This window comes from Caretta caretta, chromosome 7 (assembly GCF_965140235.1).
Source record: "Caretta caretta isolate rCarCar2 chromosome 7, rCarCar1.hap1, whole genome shotgun sequence".
Taxonomy (NCBI): Eukaryota; Metazoa; Chordata; order Testudines; family Cheloniidae; genus Caretta; species Caretta caretta.
The window spans coordinates 125595854-125617997 of NC_134212.1; the positions used below are offsets into that span (position 1 = coordinate 125595854).

The following is a 22144-nucleotide window of genomic DNA, read 5'->3' on the forward strand; positions in this document are numbered from 1 at the left end:
TGTGGGATTCAGTGTGATTAGAGCCTGCAGTCTGTAGCCCAGAAGAGGTCACAACTGGGGAGCATCTGCTTGAGGGTGGCCTGGTGCTTCCTGTTTGAAAACACATTAAGAGGTGCAGTAGGACAGAAGGAGAAGTCCCAGGAGTGGAGGGAGGCAGTGACATTGACTCAGGGGAACCGGAGTCCCTGCCCATGGACAGATAGTCCTCGCCTCTCTCCAGCTATTCAACCCGCCCGCAGGGCGCCTTCGGCGAGGCTCCTTGCAGTCAATGATTCTAAATCGAGCTTGGATGCAATGAGTAGGAGGAGCTTAGGGAAGGGGCGTGGCCAGCGAAGTAAGTGGCCAGAGTTTAAGGAGGAGACTGGTCAGGGCAGTGAAGCGCGGATTTGGGGGAAGCGCAGGCTTAGCCGAAAGAACCGGAGTGCTTGCGGCACCTTCGAGAGGTTTAGGGAGAGGATGTTGGTGCCTGGGGGGCTAGAAAGGGACGTGGGAATTGTGGTCAGTGGGAGGAGTTTAGGGAAGGGGCGTGACCGGCGCACTGAAGAGGTGGAGTAGGCGTGGTTAGCACTGTGACTGGTTGGAGGGGTGTGTCCAGAGTAGGCAGCGGGCGGGGTTCAGGGAAGGGGCGTGGCCAGCACAGCGAGGGGGAGGAGTCGGCGCCGGCGCCGGCGCGGAGAGCACCGGGACTGCTTCCGGGGGCGTGGCCAGAGCAGGCAGCGGGCGGGGTTCGGGGAAGGGGCGTGGCCAGCACAGCCAGGCGGTGGAGGCGCCGGCGCGGAGGGCACCGGGACTGGGTCCGGGGGCGTGGCCAGGGCAGGAGGCGGGGCCCGGCGCGCGAGGGGTGGGGGCGCGGCCCGCGGGGCGGGGCGGGGCGGGGCGCGGCGGGGCGGCCGGCGATTGGCCGCGGCGGGCGGGTCAGGTGACGCGCGGCGCCCCGCCACAGCCGGCCGGCCATGGACGAGAGCAGCCCGCTGGTGTCCCCGCAGCGGGCCCCGGCCGCCGCCGCCTACGGGCTGCCCGCGGGGCCGGGCGGCGCGGTGCGCGCGCTGCTGCCCCCCCCGCCGCCGCCCGGGCCCCCCCCCGGCGCCGCCGCCGCCGCCGCCGCCGCCGCCGCGCCCTCCCCGCCCGGCTCCCCGCGCGCCCGCGACCGCGAGCGGCAGCCGCTGCTGGAGCGGGGCGCGGCGGGCGGCCGGGGCCCCGGGGCGGCGCAGGCGGCGGCCCAGGCGGCGGCGGCGCAGGCCCAGCGCGAGCGGAACGACTTCCCCGAGGACCCCGCCTTCGCCGAGGTGGTGCGGCTGGCGGAGGCGGCCAGCGAGCGCGGCGTCTTCCCGGAGCGCATCTACCAGGGCTCCAGCGGCAGCTACTTCGTCAAGGACCCGCAGGGGGTGAGAGCCGGGGGGGACCCGCCCCCGCCCCCCCGCCGGCCTGGCGCCCCCCCGCCCCCCTCCCCCCCGCGCCCTGATCCCCCCGCCGGCCTGGTCCCGGCTTGCCGCCCCCCGCTCTGCCCCCCGCCCGCCCCGCTCCCCCCTTCAGGCCTGGCGCCTCCCCCGTCCCCCCCCGCGCCCTCCCGGCCTGCCCCCCCTCCTCTCTCCCCCCCCGCGCCCTCCCGGCCTGCCCCCCCTCCTCTCTCCCCCCCCGCGCCCTCCCGGCCTGCCCCCCCTCCTCTCTCCCCCCCCGCGCCCTCCCGGCCTGCCCCCCCTCCTCTCTCCCCCCCCGCGCCCTCCCGGCCTGCCCCCCCTCCTCTCTCCCCCCCCGCGCCCTCCCGGTCTGCCCCCCTCCTCTCTCCGCCGCCGCGCCGCGCCCCCCCCCCGGCGCCCTGCCCTCCCCCTCATCCCGCGCCGCGCCCCCCTCCCGGCCTGGCTCCCCTGCCCCCCTCCCCGCCGCGCTCTCCCGGCCTGGCCCCCCTCCTCTTCCCCCCCCCCCGGCGCCCTGCCGGCCCCTCTCGGCCTGGCCTCGCACCCCCGCTTCCTCCCGCCGGCCTGGCCCCCGCGCCCCTGTCCCGCCGCGCTCCCGGGGCCCTTCCTGGCAGCCGCGCAGCGGAGCTTGGGCCTCTCCGGCTTCCCCGGCCCGCCGGCGCCCTCCCCTCGCTGCGCCTGGGGGGGCCTGGCTGCTCAGCAGCCCCTGTGCCCTGTAGGGACTTTCCCTCCCTCGCCCCGGGGTGGGGGCCCGGCTCCGTTTCTCTGGGCGAGGACGGGGTGTCGGGAAGCGAAGTGACCTGTCGGGGGGCTGTGCCCTGACCGCGCTTCCCCGGGGACTGCGGAGTGTGTCCGGGGTGCGATGCAAGAGCCTGGCCCGCCGCAGGGTGTGGGTCAGGTACCGGCCCAGGCTGCCGGGTTGTGTCCCCGCTGCACACCCCCTGGGGAGGCTGACCCCCGGCCTGGGTTTATGTCCTGCGCCACTTGTTGTTGACTGCAGAGTGAAGCATGGATTGGGCTCCCGGTGCTGTACACGCTGGAGGATCCTGTCCTTGTCTGTGTCAAACCTCCGCCTCCCCCACTTGCTGGGACTGCCTGGAGATGGGCCTGCTTGTTGCTAATGGACCCGGCTGCCTCTGAGTGAACTGGGCCAGTGGCTGGACGGCTCTGATTAGACCCCCAGGCCCGGCGGTGGCAGGCCAAGACCCCTTTTGAGTGTGTGAGACTGTGTAGGTCTCCCTGCTGCAGGGCTTGGCTGCCCAGAGTGCTCAGCCTCGTCCCATCTCCTGCAGCGTTCAGTGACTGAATAGCGTGGGCTTAGGACGGGGCTTTCTGGGCTGGAGTGGTGGCCAGGGCCTAGGAAAGTCTGTGTCGCCCTGGGCAGCTGCATCAGTTTAATCGAAGGCTTTCGACTGACAGGGGTGCCAGCTCTGGGTGCTGCTGATCGGTCTGGGGGCCTCTTCTGGTTTTGACTGGGGAGCAGGTTTCAGCTAAACCCAAGTGTCCACGCAGGTTTGCACTGGTTCAGTTACAGAGATCAGAAGCTGGGTTTGAATGAACAGTGCAGCCGTCCCACGCAGACAGGCCCAGAGGACATGCCAGTTGTCAGGACTCTGCCACGGAGTCTGACTCTGCGTGCTGGGGTTACACGCCTTGCCGTGGCCGTTGTCCCAGCCTGGGACCCGGCGCTACAATCTCCGGGAGGGGCGCCGTAAGGGAGATAGATGCTCTCAGCCCAGGTCTGTCTGTGCTCCTGTCTCATTGCCTCGTTCCCTCACACCCCTATAGGCTTGGGCCTGCCTCCTAACTAACCCTCCCCACTGAACCCTTCCTGAGCCCATGGCTGTCACAGAGCCCCTCTCTCTGTGCCCCGACCCTGTGGGGTCGCTGGCGCAGACTCCGTGGTATGGTGCTGTGGGAGCAGAGCAAGACATGTTCCCTGCAGGAGGGGGATGGACCAAGCCAGCGTGAAGTCCTCACCATATCTCCACTCCCGGTGGGTCCGGTTGGCTGCGCTGCAGCATTCTCCAGGGCGCTGATCAGGGCTGTACGCGGGGCCGGGTGGCTGCCTTGTGACTCTGGCTGCTAACCGGATTAGTCTCGCTGCTGGTTCCTGGGGCTCCCTTGTCTATTGCTGCTCCTGGAGCAAGGCTTGGCTTGGCAGGGGTTTTCATAACACCAACTTCCCTGCCCCTGTCGGGGGCCAGCTGGGATTCTGGCTACCAGGTCTTCCACTGGCTGGGTCCTGGGGCGTAGGCGGCTCTGCCCCAGCCAGAGGTGAGGCAATAGAACCAATGAGCAACTTCCTTTTCACCCTGGCTCTGCGCCGTTCCCAGCAATGCAGAGAGTGTGTGTGGGTGGAAGCATTGTCTGAGGGTGTGGCACTGGGGTTCAGTAGATAGGGGGTTATTCCTGGCTTGGGTGCCTGCCCACCTCCTCGCAGGAGCTGCCCATAACCCTGTGTGTCTGGGGGGCTTTCAGGTGGGACGCAGTGCAGAAGGGCAGGGAGGGTCCTCCAGCCAGGAGATGGCAGAGGCCCAGAGCCCCTGAGTAGCTATCACCGCTGGGCAGCAAAGAGCACTTGTCAAGCACCGTAAGGAATGTGTGCAGCTGAGGGCCTGGCACTGTGGGGCTCGATGTGTGTGGCTGCTTTTCTAGCCCCCATTGGCCCAATGCCTTCTCCCAACCCTGTCCTCCAGTCCTCTCTGCTTTTCCTGGGATTCCAAAGCACTCGACAAACAAGGAATGAAGCAGGTAGATCGGTGTTATGCCGTTCTGCAGGCATAGAAGGGAAGGGACTCTTACAGGGTCACGCAGTGAATCAGTGACAGAGCCAGGAGCAAAACTGACCAGAGTAGCACTGAAATGCGGCCACCTCTGGGGTGGAGGGCCACAGCCCACTGTCCTGTGTGATGGATGAATGGATGGGAAGTTTGAGGATACCAGGGAAAACCTTACTACAGAGGGAAAGTGCCCCCCTGCTCTGCCCAGCCTGGGTGTCCTCTGGCACTTCAGAGCATGAAGGGCTGAACTGGACCTGATGGGATTCGACCCTGTGGTGCCAGGGAGTCCGACTTTTACACCTGACGCTCTGTCTGCCTGGCCATCCCCTCCCAGTGATGGGGATCTCTGGGAACTTGCGCCAGAATCTGGGCAGGCCACACAGCGCTCCAGGGTCCTGGGCCCCCAGCCTGTGCTACCACCGGTTCCCAAGGGCTCCGTTCTCGGGGCTTGTGGTGGCATGAGGCTGTGGACAGTGGGGTGAGGGGCTTGCCCCCAGGTGCAGGGTCTGAAGTGCCACTGTTAAGGGAATCAGATTTCAGAGGAACAGCCGTGTTAGTCTGTATTCGCAAAAAGAAAAGGAGCTGCAGTGTTCTGTGTGGGGCTCTCTGTCTCGTGCTGTGTTGCTGCCCTTCCTCTGTCGCCTGTCTCTCCTCCTGGGCACCTCGTTCAGATCCCTGGGCCTCCCTGCCAGTCGTGTGCCCCTGCCATTGGGGCCGGCTGCTCTGTGCGTGCAGCACTGAGCACCATGTGTGCGGCGAACAGACCCCTTGGTGCCCACTCCAGTCTCTCTTCCCCTCCCTCAGAGCAGGGCTCTTCCCCCGGCACGCTGCACTGCCAAGGACTTTGCCCTGCCACGGAGCCTCTTCTCCGCTCTCTCTGGGGATAGCCTCTCTGCAGTGGCAGGACAGGCAGCGGGGAGGCTGTGGGCATGCCGTGTGGGGTGAAGGGCAGGGGCCCCGCGCTGGCTGGGGGAGCGAGCCATCGCGGCTGTGCACCACTTCCTGCTTGTGGTCCCAGCCCGAGAAATGCCACCCACTGAAAGGGGACCTGTGACTGAACTGCTGAGACTGCTTGGCTCTGGCCTGGTCCCGAGGAGGGCGGGGTGGTCGTGCCCTGCTGAATCACATGGGGCCAGAACTGGGGGAGGCTGCTCCCAGCTGGCTGTCCCTCCGCCCCATGCCTGGCTGCTTGTGGTGAGCCCCTGAACCCCTCCCCTGGCCAGTGGTCCTGTGCACAGCTGTGGGGCCTGGAGAGAGCCCCTGGGGCTGAGGGGGTACATCTGACAGCTGGGGGGTGCTGACCATGCAGCTCATGGGTGCCTGGCTCAGGGGCTCAGCCCCTGACTGGGCACACTGGGGCAGGAGTCGCTGGCTGGCGTGGTAAGGGGAGCCCCTCTCTCCCCAGCTGGAGCTGCCTCGAACTGAGAGCCCTTGAATCTCGCCCGAGCAGCTAGTGCCAGGCCCCGCTTGCTCCCTGCAGGGAGGGCAGGCACTGGGGGTGCTGAGCCCTGGTCCCTGAGCTCCCTCTGTCGCTGCCAGTGCCCCCTGCCACACACTGCTGGGATCCCGATGCCTGCTGCCCTCGATACCCAGCCCTGGCTCCTCGCCCCGAGCTCCCCAGCTCAAACCGGGCAGCCGTCCCTTCCCGTGGGGTGCGTCGATCCCAGACACTGCCCCTGAGGGTCCCTCCCTTTCCTGATGCTCTGACTCCATCCCCTCTCTGTCTGCTGTAGTGCTCTGGGTCCTCCTCTGCCCTGGCGCTGTTGGGGCTGCATTCCCAGTGCGTGGGGCTCTGCCCTGCACTGGGTTCCAGGGGCTGCTGGGATGGGGCCCCATAGTTTACACCTGCCATGGCCGAGCCAGTCAGTGGGTGGCAGGCAGGAGCCAAGCCTGTCTCCACATGGCAGTGGGCCTGTGCCAGGGAAGGGTGCTCCAGGCTTTGGCAGGTTGGAGCAGGCCCCAGCCTGGTGACGAGGATCATGTGCCCATGTGAGTTGCTCTCCAGGCCTGGCTGTCCTCTGCCAGTCTGACTGGTATGGGCTGGGCCACATTCACATCACTCCAGCCTGGGCAGCATGGGGCTGGGCCAGCTCTCCGTGGGGCTGTGCCCTGGCCCGTGGCCTCGGTGCCCTGGACTAGAGGGGCCTTTGCAGATGGCTCCAGCTCTGGGCTCTGCTGCAGAAACTGTTCCGCCTGGTCCCTGCCTCACCCTGCCCCTCGGCAGGTGCCCAGGGGCTCAGCTGCCAGGCCAGCATGTGTCACTCGGCTGCACTGGGTGTGGTGTGGGCATCTGCTGGGGACGGGGACTCGCCGGTCAGCCGGTTCCCTCGGATGCAGACCCACGTGGTGTGACGATGTGACTCAGCAGGGAGGGGGGAGTGTTGACCTGGGAATGTGCCCTGGGGATGGGAGACCTGAGAGCCTGTCACCTGAGCCAGGAGGGGGAGGGGGAGGTAACACCTCTGCCCAGGAATGTGAACAGAGGCTGCAGCAGGGAACCTGCGGGGTGAGTTTAGTTGGCAGTTTGGAGGCTGGGGGGAGGAACACAGGGAACCCCAGGGCTGGGGTCTAAGCTCCCTGCTCCCCCAGAAGGACGTGATTGAGGGGTCCTGGTTGTACCCACAAGCTCTGTTGTGGACTGTGTTCCTGTTGTCCAATAAACCTTCTGTTTTACTGGCTGGCTGAGAGTCTCAGTGGATCCCAGGAAGAGGGGTGCAGGGCCTGGACTCCCCCACACTCCGTGACAACTGGTGGCAGCGGTGGGATCTACTGCACCCCGTGAACGGCGCTTCCTGCAGTAAGTGACTGGGGAACAGTAAAACGAAGGGGAATTGACGGGGACCAGGCGTGCTGAAGATTCAGAGACGGTTTCGGGGGGCGGTTAACCCCTCGGAATGTGTGACCAGAGAGAAAGACTTTTGCAGTAACAGGGTCCCCCGGGGGATTGCAGCGAGCAGTCCCAGGGGCGGAGGAGTCTGCAGCTCGACCCTGGCAAAGAGGTGGTGACCTCAAGAAGGACTGGCACACTAAGGGCTTTTCCTGGAAACCGTGGGAAGCTGCCCGGCCTGCGAGTGGCCAGCAGGGAGATGTACGCTAAACGCCTTAAGAGTGACCTGGTGGAGCTGTGCAGGCAGAGGGGGCTGCGCATCGGGAGGTCCACCAAGGAACAACTGATTGCCCAGTTGGAGGAGAGGGATCGCTTGGATGACCCGATCCCTATCCCTGAGGGGAGCCGCCCGGCAGACGCAGCGTGGGCCCTGGGGCCTGACCGGGCTGGGAGGGGTCAGACTGCTGCCGAGGACATCCCGAGACCCTTCCTACCTATGTCTGGGGGAGGGGTTGGGGGAAGCCCAGCGAATACCGAGGGCACCCTGACCCCAGCACCCAGCAGGGGATCCTCCCGGCGGAGCTCCCCATCCCTGGAGCGGAGGCGGCTGGAATGGGAGAGGGAGATGAAAATGAGGGAGCTGGAGGATCATGAGAAACAACGTCAACATGAGCAGGAGGAGAAGGAGAAACAACGTCAACATGAGCGTCAGGAGAAGGAGAGGGAGCGTCAGGAGAAGGAGAGGGAGCGTCAGGAGAAGGAGAGGGAGCGCCAGGAGAAGGAGAAACAAAGACAGCACGAACTGGAGCTGGCCAGGCTGAAGAGCAGTGGGGCCCCGGCTGTGGTGAGTGAGGGGGGACCCAAGACTGCAAGGAGCTTTGATAAGTGCTTCCTGGCCCAGCGTAAGGAGGGGGAGGACATAGATAGCTTCCTGACGGCCTTTGAGAATGCCTGTGAGCTGCACAGGGTTGACCCTGCAGACAGGCTCCAGTTTCTCACCCCCTTACTGGACCCCAAAGCCGTGGAGGTGTACAGCCAGATGACAGGGCCGGAGGCAGGGGACTATGAACTGTTCAAACAGGCCCTGCTCCGTGAGTTTGGGCTGACCCCCGAGATGTACCGGAGAAGGTTCCGGAGTCAGCGTAAAACGCCTGAGGTCACCTACCTACAACTGGCCAACCGGATGCAGGGGTATGCCCGCAAGTGGACAGCGGGGGCCCGAGCTAAAGAGGACCTGCTTGACCTAATTGTACTGGAGCAGCTGTATGAACAGTGCCCTTCCGACCTGAGGCTGTGGTTGGTGGACAAAAAGCTCGAGAACCCCCAGCACGCAGGGCAGCTGGCCGACGAGTTTGTGAACAGTCGGTCAGGGGGTAGCCGGGAGGAGTCCCAAAAGGACAGGCCCCCCCCGATGCAGAGAGAGAGTCACCAGGGGGCCTCCCAGCGGGGAAATAGGGAGAACCCCCTCCCAAGGGGAACGCCTGGCGTCGGGCCCCTCCGACCCGCTCGAGGGGACCAACGTGACCTGAGCTGCTATCACTGTGGCCAGAGAGGCCACGTACGGTCCCAGTGCCCTGGGCTCAGGGACAAACTGAGCAGACCCAACCTACCCAGGGTTAACTGGGTAGGGACCCAGCTGGACGAGGGGCAGACGACTCAGGCAAGGGGGGCTGCCAGTTTACCACCTGCCCCGGAGGGAAGAGTACCCCAGGCCAGCTCCACCAGAGGGCTGGAGGCTCTGGACTCAGGGCGCTCAGTTTACAGGGTGGGCGCGGGGCTGTCCCTCCGGAGAGAGTGCCTTGTTCCCCTGGAGGTGGATGGGAGGAAGGTCAATGGATACTGGGATACGGGTGCGGAGGTGACGCTGGCCCGGCCCGAGGTGGTGGCCCCAGATCGGGTGGTGCCCAACACCTACCTGACCCTGACAGGGGTGGGTGGGACCCCATTTAAGGTGCCCGTGGCAAGGGTACACCTGAAATGGGGGGCCAAGGAGGGCCACAAGGATGTGGGGGTACACCACCATTTGCCCACTGAAGTTTTGATGGGGGGAGACCTAGAGGACTGGCCAAGCAAGCCCCAGACCGCCCTGGTTGTGACCCGTAGCCAGAGCCGGCGAGGGCCACTGCTCCCTGACCTCGGGGAGGGTACCGCACCGGAGGCGCAGGACCCTACCCTGGTGGGAAGGGAGGGCCGAGGGGCACGGCTCAGAGAGGCTGAGGCCTCAGACCTGGCCACTGAGGGGGAACCGGTCCCCATCCCTTCCCCAGCCGCTGAGTTCCAGGCCGAGTTGAGGAAAGATCCCTCCTTGCGGAAGCTCAGGGACCTGGCCGACCTCAGGGTGGTACGGACCATGAGGAGAGGCTGCCAGGAGAGGTTCCTGTGGGAGAAGGGGTTCCTATACCGAGAATGGGCTCCCACAAGGGAAGTAGAGTCCTGTGGGGTCAGGAGGCAGCTGCTGGTCCCCCAGAAGTATCGCCGCAAGCTCCTGTACCTGGCCCATGACATCCCCCTCGCAGGGCACCAGGGAATCCGGCGCACCCGGCAGAGGTTGCTACAGAACTTTTACTGGCCCGGGGTCTTTACCACGGTCCGGCAGTATTGCCGATCCTGTGACCCCTGTCAGAGGGTGGGGAAGGCCCGGGACAAGGGGAAAGCGGCTTTGAGACCTTTGCCCATCATAGAGGAGCCTTTCCAGAAGGTGGCCATGGACATCGTGGGGCCTCTCAGCAGGACGACCCGGTCGGGGAAGAAATACATTCTGGTGGTGGTAGATTTTGCCACCCGCTACCCCGAGGCAGTGCCCTTAGCTTCCATTGAAGCAGACACCGTGGCCGATGCGCTCCTGACCATTTTCAGCCGAGTGGGGTTCCCCAAGGAAGTCTTGACAGACCAAGGCTCCAACTTCATGTCGGCCCTGCTCCGGTGCTTGTGGGAGAAATGTGGGGTCCGGCACGACTGGGCCTCAGCTTATCACCCCCAGTCCAACGGGCTGGTGGAGAGGTTTAATGGGACGCTAAAGATGATGCTGAAAACCTTTATGAACCAGCACCCGCAGGATTGGGACAAGTACTTACCTCACCTGCTGTTCGCGTACAGGGAGGTGCCCCAGGAGTCTACCTGATTTTCGCCTTTCGAACTGTTATATGGAAGGAGGGTGAGGGGCCCCCTGGACCTGATGAGAGACGAGTGGGAGGGGAAGGCCACTCCCGATGGAGAGTCAGTGGTGGAGTATGTCCTGATCTTCCGAGAGAGACTTGCTGAACTCATGGGCCTGGCCAGGGAGAATCTGGCCAGAGCCCAGAAGAAGCAGAAGGTCTGGTATGACCGCATGGCAAGGGCCCGTGCCTACGCCACCGGGGATCCGGTGATGGTTCTCATCCCAGTGAGAAAGAACAAACTACAGGCCGCCTGGGAGGGCCCTTTCAAGGTCGTCAAGCAGCTCAATGAGGTAAACTATGTGGTGGAGCTGTCGAACCGGGCGCACCACCGCCGGGTGTACCATGTGAATATGATGAAGCCATATTATGCCAGGGGGAATGTGGTGTTTGCCGTGTGTGGACAGTGGGAAGAGCAGGGAGCTTAGACCCCAGCCCTGGGGTTCCCTGTGTTCCTCCCCCCAGCCTCCAAACTGCCAACTAAACTCACCCCGCAGGTTCCCTGCTGCAGCCTCTGTTCACATTCCTGGGCAGAGGTGTTACCTCCCCCTCCCCCTCCTGGCTCAGGTGACAGGCTCTCAGGTCTCCCATCGCCAGGGCACATTCCCAGGTCAACACTCCCCCCTCCCTGCTGAGTCACATCGTCACATCTCTAGGGGCTCAGCTGCCAGGCCAGCATGTGTCACTCGGCTGCACTGGGTGTGGTGTGGGCATCTGCTGGGGACGGGGACTCGCCGGTCAGCCGGTTCCCTCGGATGCAGACCCACGTGGCTCCTCTCACCTTAGGTGCTGAGCCAAGGGCTCAGTGACTCATGGGCTGGTGTCCCTGAAGTCAGGAGGCAGCTGCTTCTTCTCAGGGTCCCCTGCCGGGGGCTGGGGGACACGTGTCTGGATCCAGGTCATGCCTCTAGCACCGCTCCCAGGCTCTGGCTGGAGAACGGGGCTGCCCCTGACCAGGGCTGGCTGAGTCCTGCTGCCCGGCTTCGAGCCCTTTTGGGTCCTGTGGCTGGACCCCAGTGGTGCACATGTGGGGAGTGATCTTCGTGCGTACCCTCCATGGACCGGGGTTTGTCATGGGGATGGTGAGATGTCCTGTCTCATCCAATGCAGAACCCCCATCCCAGCAGCAGGCTTGCAATGCCCATGTGCCAGGGGGGTTGGAGCCCGGGATGCTCTAGCTGGCCTGGAGCAGTTCACTTGCAATAGGTCAAGGTGGAGATGGGTCCCCCAGCCCACGAGTGTGTGTCCTGTCCGCTCCCCCAGAGCCCTTGCATCTCCGTAGTGGTGGGGCCTGGGCAAGGCTCCTGCTACAGTGCCATGGGGACCTTCTTGTATCCACTGCCTCATCCCTGGGCGTGGGTCCAGCCCCTGCCTGCGAGCGTCTTCCCTACTGCCTGGTGCCTGCTGTGGGGTGAGCAGGGCTTTGTGGCAGGTCTGGCCCCTCTGCTCTCAGGGGGTCTCTGGCTCCAGGCCTACAGCCTCTGGGGCCAGTGTGCTGGCGTCACTGGCAGAGCAGCACCAAGGCCTCTGGGTGGTGAACGAGTCCCGGGTGGAGCCATGTCCTGTCCTGTGCCCACTGGTCCCTTGGCTCTGGGGACAGGCTGACCCTCCCTGGGCTTCTGGGGCCCGGGGTGACAGGAGTGGCCTGGGGCAGAGGGTGAGGGGACCTGGGTGGTGCTGCCATTGCTCTTGCTGCTCTCCACGGCCCGGCGGCCCCCAGGGCGGCCCAGGGTGCTGGCCTGCAGGAGCAGGCGGGGGCGGGGAGGGAACCAGTCAACTCATGGCACTTTGGAAGCCCCCTTTGGAGTGGGGATTCCTGGTGCTACAGGGTGGGCCCCCCCCGGGGGTTTCCAGCCACACCCCAAACATTCCAGCTCCTTACCGAGCAGCAGGCGGGTTCTGGCAGGCCCTACCGCTGGTCCCGGTGGGGGGGCTGGGCAGCCCTCACCTCCCTGAGCTGCTGCCCAGGCTGTGAGGGGCCTGGCCCACCGGCTGAGCTGTGGGTCAGCTGGGAAGAGGCTCAAACTCCCTGGTGGCCAAGCCCAGCCCGAGCCAGGGGCCCCCGGGGGGATGGGGGGTTGTGTGCGCGCAGGGAGGAGCCAGGTAGGAAATCCCTGCTGAGAGGCATGCAGTCTGTTCCCTGCTGCTGCAGAGTCCTCCCTTCTCTCCCTATTGGGGTTTGTCAGGAGCCGGTGGGGGCTCAGAGGTCCGACTGGTGGGAGGTTCGTCCCTGCTGTCCCACATCCCTCCCCTGCAGAGACCCAGCTGCCTCCCTCTGTCTCCAGAAAATCATCGGGGTCTTCAAGCCCAAGAACGAGGAGCCCTACGGGCAGCTGAATCCCAAGTGGACCAAATGGCTGCAGCAGCTCTGCTGCCCTTGCTGCTTCGGGAGAGACTGCCTGGTCCTCAACCAGGGCTACCTGTCCGAGGCCGGCGCCAGCCTGGTGGACCAGAAACTGGAGCTCAACATTGTTCCCCGCACAAAGGTGAATGGTGGGGGGGAGGGCAGAGCCTGTCATTGTGTGGGCTGCTTTTCCACGCCCCCGCAGCTCTGCTGGTGCCCCCGCGGTTCCTGCCCTGCCGCCCCCCCCACCCAGCCCTTGGCTCTCGCGGGTCCTGCGCTCCTGGGCGTAGGCTGCTGGCCCAGGAACAGGCAGAGCCCCAGCCCACGCTGCGGGAAGGCCACGTCCCACCTAGGGTCCAGCAGCTCTGCCTGTGCTCCGCGCTGACCGCTGTCCCCCCCCCAGGTGGTGTATCTGGCCAGTGAGACTTTCAACTACAGTGCCATTGACCGGGTGAAGTCCAGAGGGAAAAAGCTGGCCCTGGAGAAGGTGCCAAAAGTTGGGCAACGATTCAACCGCATCGGCCTGCCGCCAAAGGTAGGGGCTGTCAGAGACCCCCTGGGGCTGCCCTGTGTCCGCAGCCCCCTCACCTGGTGTCACGCAGTGTGCGGGAGTCAGGGCCCTACACCCCCACTTCCTGTGATTCCCTGTGACTCTCAGCCAGCCAGTAAAATGGAAGGCTTATTGGAGGACAGGAGCACAGTCCCAAACAGAGCTTGTTGGTACAACTAGGACCTCTCAGACAGGTCCTTCTGGGGGGCAGGGAGCGTAGACCCCAGCCTTGGGGTTCCCTCCATTTCCCCAGTCCACTCCCAACTCAAAACCCCTTCCTGCCGACTCACCCAGCCTCCGGCTCTTCCTCCAGCCTTTGTCCAGCTTCCCAGGCAAAAGGTGTCACCTCGCCCCAACCCTCCTTCTGGCTCAGGTGACAGGCTCAGGTACTGTCCCGCTAGTGAAGCCACCCCCTGCTATCCCATCCCCAATGCAGACAGTCCCAGTAAAACTCCCCTGCCACATCCCCAGGTCAGTCCTCCCTGCTCCGTCACACCTGGCCTCTCTGCTGCAGGTGGGCTCCTTCCAGCTCTTCGTGGAAGGCTACAAGGACGCGGATTACTGGCTGCGGCGCTTCGAGGCGGAGCCGCTCCCCGAGAACACCAACCGGCAGCTGCTGCTGCAGTTCGAGAGGCTGGTGGTCCTGGACTACATCATCAGGAACACAGGTGGGGCTGGTGCCGCACCCATGCCCAGGAGCCCCGGCATTGGGCCTTGCTGCCTGGAGGGAGCTGGGGAGGGGGAGAGCAATGAGTGGGGAGTCAGCATATTGCTGCCCCAGGACGGGGGGAGGGTGTGGAGTCGCTGCACCCCCTGCCACAGGGCAGCTGTGACTGGGGTGGATCACAGCAGCTAACAGCACCACTTCCCTGACACGAATGGTGTAGCCAGGGGAGGCAGAAGGTCATAGCTCAGGCTGGCCTGGCCGGGGCCCTGCGGTTAAACCCCTGTCTGCAGCTGGAATGCCAAGGAGCTGGAGCTGCAGTTCTATCCCTGCTTGGCACTGGCCTGGGCAGGGGGGTTCGTGACTGGCTTGGGGGAACGCTCCCCTCCTCAGCACCGTGCCAGGCAGAGTCTGGCCCTGCTCGGTCTGGGAGTGGGGTGGGTCTCCTGGCCTTGGGGCCTGAGCTTGGTCCAGCTGCCAAGGCAGGGCTGGAGGGGAAGATGCCGCTCCTGGGCTGTGCCTGTGAATGCTCCCAAACTGTTCGGTCTCTGGGGGTGACGTATTTGGGGGCAGCCCTGGCTGGCTTGGGGCCTGGAGCCGTTTCCCAGGGTAGAGTTCCCTTTGCCAGCCACTGAGCTCCCCCTGGGGCCCTCATGTGTGTAGTTCTATCTTCCCCCTCCCCCGTCCCCTCCCTCCAAAATCCCTGGAGGAGTCTGTGTCCCCTCCCGTGTGCCGCGCGCACCCAGAGGGTTACGTGGCCCAGGGTTGCCCTGGTGCTGCTGGAGACTGTGAACCCCCACTCCGTGCCTCGCATGCCCGAGCAGGGAGCTTTGGTGCTGCTCCTCCCCAAACAGGGCAGGTCCTGTAGTGACGTCCACTGGTTCTGCTCCCTGCAGATCGAGGCAATGACAACTGGCTGATCAAGTATGACTGCCCGCTGGACAGCACAAGTGTGCGGGTGAGTGGGGAGGGGGCTGGGCAGGGAGTGTGGGGAAAGTCACTGGACTGTCAGGCAGCAGAGGCGAGTTCTGAATGTGCTGAGGTTCTGGGTCTTCTCTCCAGTGGTGGGGAGTTGTCCAGCCCCATGGATGGTTCTCGCAAGCCTCCCCTTCTGGCTGATGGCAGTGTGATTTACATGGACCGAGGCTCTTGTCGGAGGAGGAGCCAGGGCCCGTTCTGTGCAGGTGTTGGCATAGGGATGCAGATGGGGAGCTGGGCTCTGTTTAGGTACCATGTGGCAGGCTGGAGATGTGCTTGTGATGGTGTTGCTAGGTAGACTCGCCGTCCCCACAACAGTAGTGCGATGTGGCAGTCGAGCTGTGGCTCATTCAGTCTCCCAGCCCCTCTGTGAAGCCCCAAAGGCTGTGTGGTCTGAGCCCCAGCCAGCTGCAGGTGGTATTGGCCAATTCTTGGCACTCTCTAAGCAGGAGGGGCGTTGGGAGCTAGAAGGGCCCATTGTGGGCATCTCCTCTGACCTCCTGTATAACACAGGGCAGAGACCTGCCCTGCAATAATTCCTAGGGCAGAGCTTCAAAAACATCCCATCTGGATTTAACAATGGCTGGTGATGGAGAATCCACCCCGAGCCTGGGAAGTCGTTCCAGTGGTTAATGTACACCTCATTTCCAGCCTCTATCTGTGTAGCTTCAACGTCCAGCCACTGGATTGAGTGAGACCTTCTTTGGCTGGACTGCAGAGCTTGTGGTTAAATATCTGTCCCCCTTGTAGGTGCTGACAGACAGATCGAGTCACCCCTTAGCCTTCTCCTTGTTAAGCTAAATAGATCGAGCTCCTTGAGTCTGTCACTATCAGGCAGGTTTTCTAATCCTTTAATCATTCCCGTGACTCTTCTCTGACCCCTCTCCAATTTACCCACATCCTTCTTGACTTTGTGTGCACCAGAACTGGACACCAGTGCCAAATCCAGAGGTAAAATCACCTCTCTGCTCCTTCTCAAGTCCCCTGTTTATGCATCCCAGGATCGCATTTGTTCTTTTAGCCACAGCGTCACCCTGGTATGTTTAAAAAATGTAAAAATAAAAAAAAAAAAAAAATAGAATGAATGGAAGAAAGGGGAAATTTGGTAGAAATAAATATTCATCAGAAGTTGGGAATTGTAGAAAATGTGATAAGGGAAGTCCAGGGAGACGCAGAGAAATCCATGGCCAGCAGAGTGAGGGACAATAAGGAGGAGCCTGACAATGGTATTGGTCCATTGACAGATGGAAATGGTGGTAGAATTATTAGTGATAATGCAGAAAAGGCAGAAATGTTCAGTAAACATTAATATTCTGGGGGCAAAAAAAAATTATATCTCATTGTATGGAGACAATACTATTTCAATTCACCTTGTACCTCTGGAGAGTGTTAGACATTAGTAAAGTTAGACATTTTTAAATCAGCAAGTCCAGGTAACTTGCATTCAAGAGTTTAAAAAGAGCTGCCTGAGGAACTCGCTGGACCATTAATATTGATTTTCAATAGGTTATGGAGCACTGGGAAAGTTCCAGAAGACTGGAAGAAAGCTACTGTTATGCCAATTTTTAAAAAGGGTAAACAAGATGACCTGGGTAATTATAGGCCTGACAGCTATCCTGGGCAAGATAATGGAGTTGCTAATGCAGGACTCAGTTACTAAAGAACTAAAGGAGCATAATGTAATTAAAGCAAATGAGTTCAGATTTATGGAAATTAGATCCTGTCAAATTGGATATATTCTTTGATGGAGATTATAAGTTAAGTTGATAAAGTGGACATAGTGTACTTAGATTTCCAGAAAGCCTTTGACAAGGTCCCTCACCAAAGGCTCTTACGTAAATTAAGTTGTCATGGGATAAGAGGGAAGATCCTTTCATGGATTGAGAACTGGTTAAAAGACAGGGAACAAAGGGTAGGAATAAATGGTAAATTTTCAGAAAGGAGGGGGTAACTAGTGGTGTTCCCCAAGGGTCAGTCCTAGGACCAATCCTATTCAACTTATTGATAAATGTTCTGGAGAAAGGTGTAAACAGCGAGGTGGCAAAGTTTGCAGATGATACTAAACTGCTCAAAATAATTAAGACCAAAGCAGACTGTGAAGAACTTCAAAAAGATCTCACAAAACTAAGGGATTGGGCAACAAAATGGCAAATGAAATTTAATGTGGATAAATGTAAAGTAATGCACATGGGGAAAAAATAATCCCAATTATACATACAATATGATGGGGGGCTAATTTAGCTACAACTAATCAGGAGAAAGATCTTGGAGTCATCGTGGATAGTTCTCTGAAGATGTCCACGCAGTGTGCAGCGGCAGTCAAAAAAGCAAACAGGATGTTAGGGAATCATTAAAAAAGGGATAGAGAATAAGATGGAGAATATCTTATTGCCCTTAAATAAATCCATGATACGCCCACATCATGAATACTGCGTACAGGTGTGGTCCCCTCATCTCAAAAAAGATATGCTGGCATTAGAAAAGGTTCAGAAAAGGGCAACTAAAATGATTAGGGTCCCATATGAGGAGAGATGAAAGAGGCTAGGACTTTTCAGCTTGGAAAAGAGGAGACTAAGGGGGGATATGATAAAGGTGTATAAACTCATGAGTGGTGTGGAGAAAGTGAATTAGGAAAAGTTATTTACTTGTTCCCATAATATAAGAACTAGGGGCCACCCAATGAAATTAATGGGCAGCAGGTTTAAAACAAATCAAAGGAAGTTGTTCTTCGCTCAGCGCACAGTCAACCTGTGGAACTCCTTGCCTGAGGAGGTTGTGAAGGCTAGGACTATAATAGGGTTTAAAAGAGAACTGGATAAATTCATGGAGGTTAAGTCCATTAATGGCTATTAGCCAGGATGGGTAAGGAATGGTGTCCCTAGCTTCTGTTTGTCAGAGGGTGGAGATGGATGGCAGGAGAGAGATCACTAGATCATTACCTGTTAGCTTCACTCCCTCTGGGGCACCTGGCATTGGCCACTGTCAGGAGACAGGATACTGGGCTGGATGGACTTTTGGTCTGACCCAGTCTGGCCATTCTTATGTTCTTAAGGTAATAGTGCTTATGAAACATACTTAGACTTCTATAAGGCATTTGACTTGGGACTGCATGACCTTTTTTTTTTTTTTAATTCAAAATAATATAAAATTAACCTGGCACACATGAAATGGACTAAACGCTGGGTAACTGATAGGTCTCAAAATGTCACTGTAACTGGGGAATTATCATTGAGTAGATCTGTTTCCAGTGAGGTCCTGCAGGGATCAGTTCTTGGCCCTACACAATGTAAGTTTTATCAATGACCAGGAAGAAAACATAAAATCATCCCTGATAAAGTTTGCAGATGACCCAAAATCTGGGGGGGTGGTAAATAGCAAAGAGGACAGGTCACAGATACAGTGTGATCTGCATCGCTTGGCAAACGAGCACGAGTAAACAATGTGCATTTTCACGCGGCTAAATGTCAATGTACACACCTAGGGACAAAGACTGCAGGTCACACTTACAGGCTGGGGGACTCCGTCCTGGGAAGATTCCTAACTTCTGATTTATACTCATTACTATCAACTCCCCCGTCTCCCATTTGTGTGTACTATCTCGTTATTTGTTATAGCTGCTGTCACTTCCCCCTAAACCAGTTCAGTTTTGTTTAATCAGCGGAACCCTCTTCCTCAATTGTGGCTTTTGGGCCATCCAGTGAAGTGTTCTTAAATGATCCCCAATGATCATTCACATTGGTCTCATTAAACTCTCCCTCCCAGCTGATTTGGCTCATCATTGTTTTTAAGCTTTGTGAAACTGGCCTTGTTAAAGCCCCAAGTATTTATACCACTGGCCTGGGCTTCTTTCTGCTTCCATGTTATAAGTGTGATCAGTCACGATCACTTGTACCTAAGGTCCCATTAACTTCTAGTTATGTGGTCAGCTCCTCCTTATCTGTAGGACAACGTCTGCTAGAGAATTCCCACAAGTTGGCTGCAGCACTTTGAGTTTGGAAACTGTCATTAATAATGGTTAGAAATTCCAAGGATGTCTTAAAGCTGTCAGCAGGAGACCTCCGGCGCATGTCACTCAAATCACAGTCCCCCCCAATTATGTGGCTTTTTCCTACATGTTAGAGACAGGTGTGTAAGGAGCCGGTCCCCATGTGATTTGAGTTCAGTGCCAGCCCTGACCCCTCAGTGCAGTGCACCGGCTCCTGTGCCCAGGGCAGTATGTTGGCAGTGAGGGGAGTCTGGGATGAGAGCGGAGGAGCCAGGCAGCAGGTGGTTCAGAACAGAGGAAGTGCCCGGGGCAGGGACCAGGCTGCATGGTGGTGCCAGGGGTGAGTGCTGGGCTCTGGCTTCCCTGCCCCTGGTGACTCCTGATCGATTTGTTTCCCCTGTAGGACTCTGAGTGGGTGGTGGTGAAGGAGCCCATCATCAAACTGGCTGCCATAGACAACGGCTTGGCTTTCCCCCTGAAGCACCCCGACTCCTGGAGAGCATGTAGGTCCCTCTGCTGCGCTCCTGCTCGCGAACCTGGGGCCAGCCTGGTGCTTTGACAACTTGTCTTATGCTGGCAATCCCCAGGGCTAGGCCTGCAGCCCCGCACCAGCTCCCTGGAGCCGGCCGGGCACCATGCTCCCAGAAGCAGCAGGGTGGCCTCAGTTCCCCCTGGGGGCTGGGAGATGGTTCAAGGGGTGGGAGCCATGGCAAGAGGGCTCATGCCAGCCCCCCAACGGGTGGAGCTGTCCCCAGGGCACCAGGCTGTGACCCCCATGCCATCCTTCGCAGGCCAGGGCTGAGCACATGGCTCTGACCTCGGCTCCGGCTCTTCCCCCCCCAGACCCCTTCTACTGGGCATGGCTGCCCCAGGCCAAAGTCCCCTTCTCACAGGAGATCAAAGACCTGATCCTCCCAAAGGTTTCCGACCCCAACTTCGTCAAAGACCTGGAGGAGGATTTGTACGAACTCTTCAAGGTCAGGTGGGGGCCTGGGAGGGAGGGAGGTCTGTCATGTAGATGGGAGGGGCTGGCCTGGGTGGTGCAATGAGACCCTTTCAGAGCCAGGGGGTGGGGGGCTCAGCCTGCGTGGGGTGGGTTTTGCTGCATCCTGCTAGCACCTTCTTGGGGGAGCAGAAATCCCAGGCAGCAGCTGCTGTCAGGGCAGGGGCGTTGCTGCCTAGGGCCTGCGGGTCTCGCAGCAGGGGTCTGTGTCCAGGGTCTCACTGCCTTGGTGAGGGAGACGGGCGTGTCACTGCCGGGGGGTGGGGAGTGTCGCTGCCTTGGCGGGGGTGTCTCGCTGCCTGGGTGAGGGAGGCAGGGGTGTTGTTGCCAGGGCCTGGGGTCTCACTGCCTTGGGGGGTGAGGGGTGTCTCGCTGCCTGTCCCTCACTGCCGTTTCTCTTGCAGAAGGACCCTGGCTTTGACCGGGGGCAGTTCCACAAGCAGATTGCTGTCCTGAGGGGCCAGGTATGCTGGGAAGGCCCCTCTTGGTGGGGCGGGCAACGGCTCCCTCTTGCCCTGTGGGCAGGCATGGCAGGGGCATGCTGGGCGCTGCAGTGTGGGACACTGGCCTAGTGCCCCTCGGGGGACAGTGGCCCCAGCAGTTCCCTGGTCTGCGGTGCCTAGGGCAGGAGTCCTGGACTCAGCATCCCTTCTGCTCTGTTGCCTAGATCCTGAACCTGACACAGGCCCTGAAGGACGGGAAGAGCCCCCTACACCTGGTGCAGATGCCACCGGTGATCGTGGAGACGGCACGCTCCCACCAGCGCAGCGCCAGCGAATCCTACACACAGAGCTTCCAGAGCCGCAAGCCCTTCTTCTCCTGGTGGTAGCTGGCTGCTGGGCCCCCTGGGCTGGCTGGAGCAGTGCTGGCCTGCTCCTGTCTGCTGCTGCGGACCTGCAGTCAGGACTCTACGCTCCAGGAGAGGGCAGGTGCATCTGGGGGAACTTCCAGCTGAACTCTGCCCGGGCAGAGCCATGGATTCCCCGTGCTGCGGGGCTTGGACACAGCCTGGCAGAGCCCAGCTCCAGCTGCAAACTGCCTGCTCAGCAGGAGTCCTCAATGCAGCTGCTGAGTGAGTGGAGCCGGGGCCTGCCTCCTGCATGTGGTTCTCAGCCCATCTGCTCCCTGCTGGGGCTGGGATCCGCCCACCCCTCAGGAACCCAGGCTGCTCGCTGACTGCAGGGGAATAAAGGCAGCCAGTGTCAGCTGGAAGTGGCCCTGCTGGGCTGCCCCCCCTCCCCAGTGGCTGTTTGGAGCTGGTGTCCCTGGAGAGGAGGCATGTGCATGAGTTGAGGGGCTGGCACAGGAGACCCAGCACGTGCCCAGGGCTGAGCTGGCAGGGGGCAGCAGGCCTGGGGGTGCCCCAAACAGCTGCGCTATTGAGTGTTTGTAGTTGCCCTTCCTGCAGAGGGGAGAGCAGGGGCTGGAGACTGTGGATCCCAGGGAGCGCTGAGCACCTTGGCACAGGAGTGATGCATGCTGGGACCTGGCCCCACTTCATAGGAAAGCTGAGGGCCCTGGCATGGGAGCTGCTTGTCCCCCTTCCCCACTGGGCACAGGGTGATCTATCCTGGTTTAGCTGGCCTGCCATTATTCCACCCTCTCTCCTATATGAGGGGCCCATGTTCCCCTCTGCTCCTGCCCTCAGGCTGCTGGGCAGGCCCTCTGTCCAGGGGCACTCGCCCTCTGCTCCGCAGGCCCTGGCTGCATGTTGGGGCAGCCTGGCTTCACTTCTCAAAGGAGCCATGCCAGCCCTTCCCAGCCAGGGGGGAGTCCAGCCTGGCATGGGGGGGCTGGTGCCTGCTAGGTGAGCTATGGCTGCTGGAAGGGTTCTGGCTCCATGCATCTGTAGGGCTCCCTCTTCCCCACCCTGTTGCTGGTCCTGCGGCCAGGCGGCTTGCCTCATGGGCACTGCCCAGGGGCAGTTCTGGGCATCATACAGCTGGTTCCCAGGCTGGGCCTGGGCCAAGCTCCTCCTCCTGGTCCTGCCCCAAGTCCCCTGGGGTGGCCTAGCAAAGCACCGGGGCTCAGGCTGTGCTGCCCCATTGGGGCAGGGGGGTTGGGCACATTCCCCTCCATGAACGGAAGTGGGTGGGGGGAGTCAGGCTCTGGGGCAGGCCTGGGCTGCAGGACCTGGGCCCCTGTGCGCTGGAGCTGGCCAGGGGCTTTGTGGGCTGTGGCCACTGCTAGCAAGCCAGAGGCAAGATTCCATCTTTCTGGCAGCTGCTGCTGCTGCAACCTGACCTGTAATGTATCGTTCTCATGCACTGTTGAAATGTATGTAATGTATTTAAACCCATGCACCAGCTGAGTCAGACCTGCCTTTCCCTGTGGGGCTCTGGGGGTTGGGAGAGGTGACACCTGCTGCAGCTGGGGGGTGAGTGCCCCTCTGCCTGTGGGTGCCACTTGCTCCTGTCTGCCCCTGGGGGCTGTGATGTGG

At 60.9% G+C, this 22144-nt stretch overlaps 1 protein-coding gene across 1 annotated transcript; it reads left to right on the top strand.

Moving 5' to 3' along the window:
- The first annotated feature begins 953 nt into the window (after positions 1-953).
- Positions 954-22015, top strand: PI4K2A (phosphatidylinositol 4-kinase type 2 alpha). Its single transcript, XM_048858898.2, has 9 exons — positions 954-1385; positions 12466-12666; positions 12928-13059; positions 13589-13742; positions 14635-14696; positions 19105-19204; positions 19545-19678; positions 20109-20168; positions 20372-22015. The coding sequence occupies exons 1-9, from the start codon at positions 954-956 to the stop codon at positions 20531-20533; spliced, it is 1437 nt and encodes a 478-aa protein (XP_048714855.2). The 3' UTR covers positions 20534-22015.
- Positions 22016-22144: the final 129 nt, after the last annotated feature.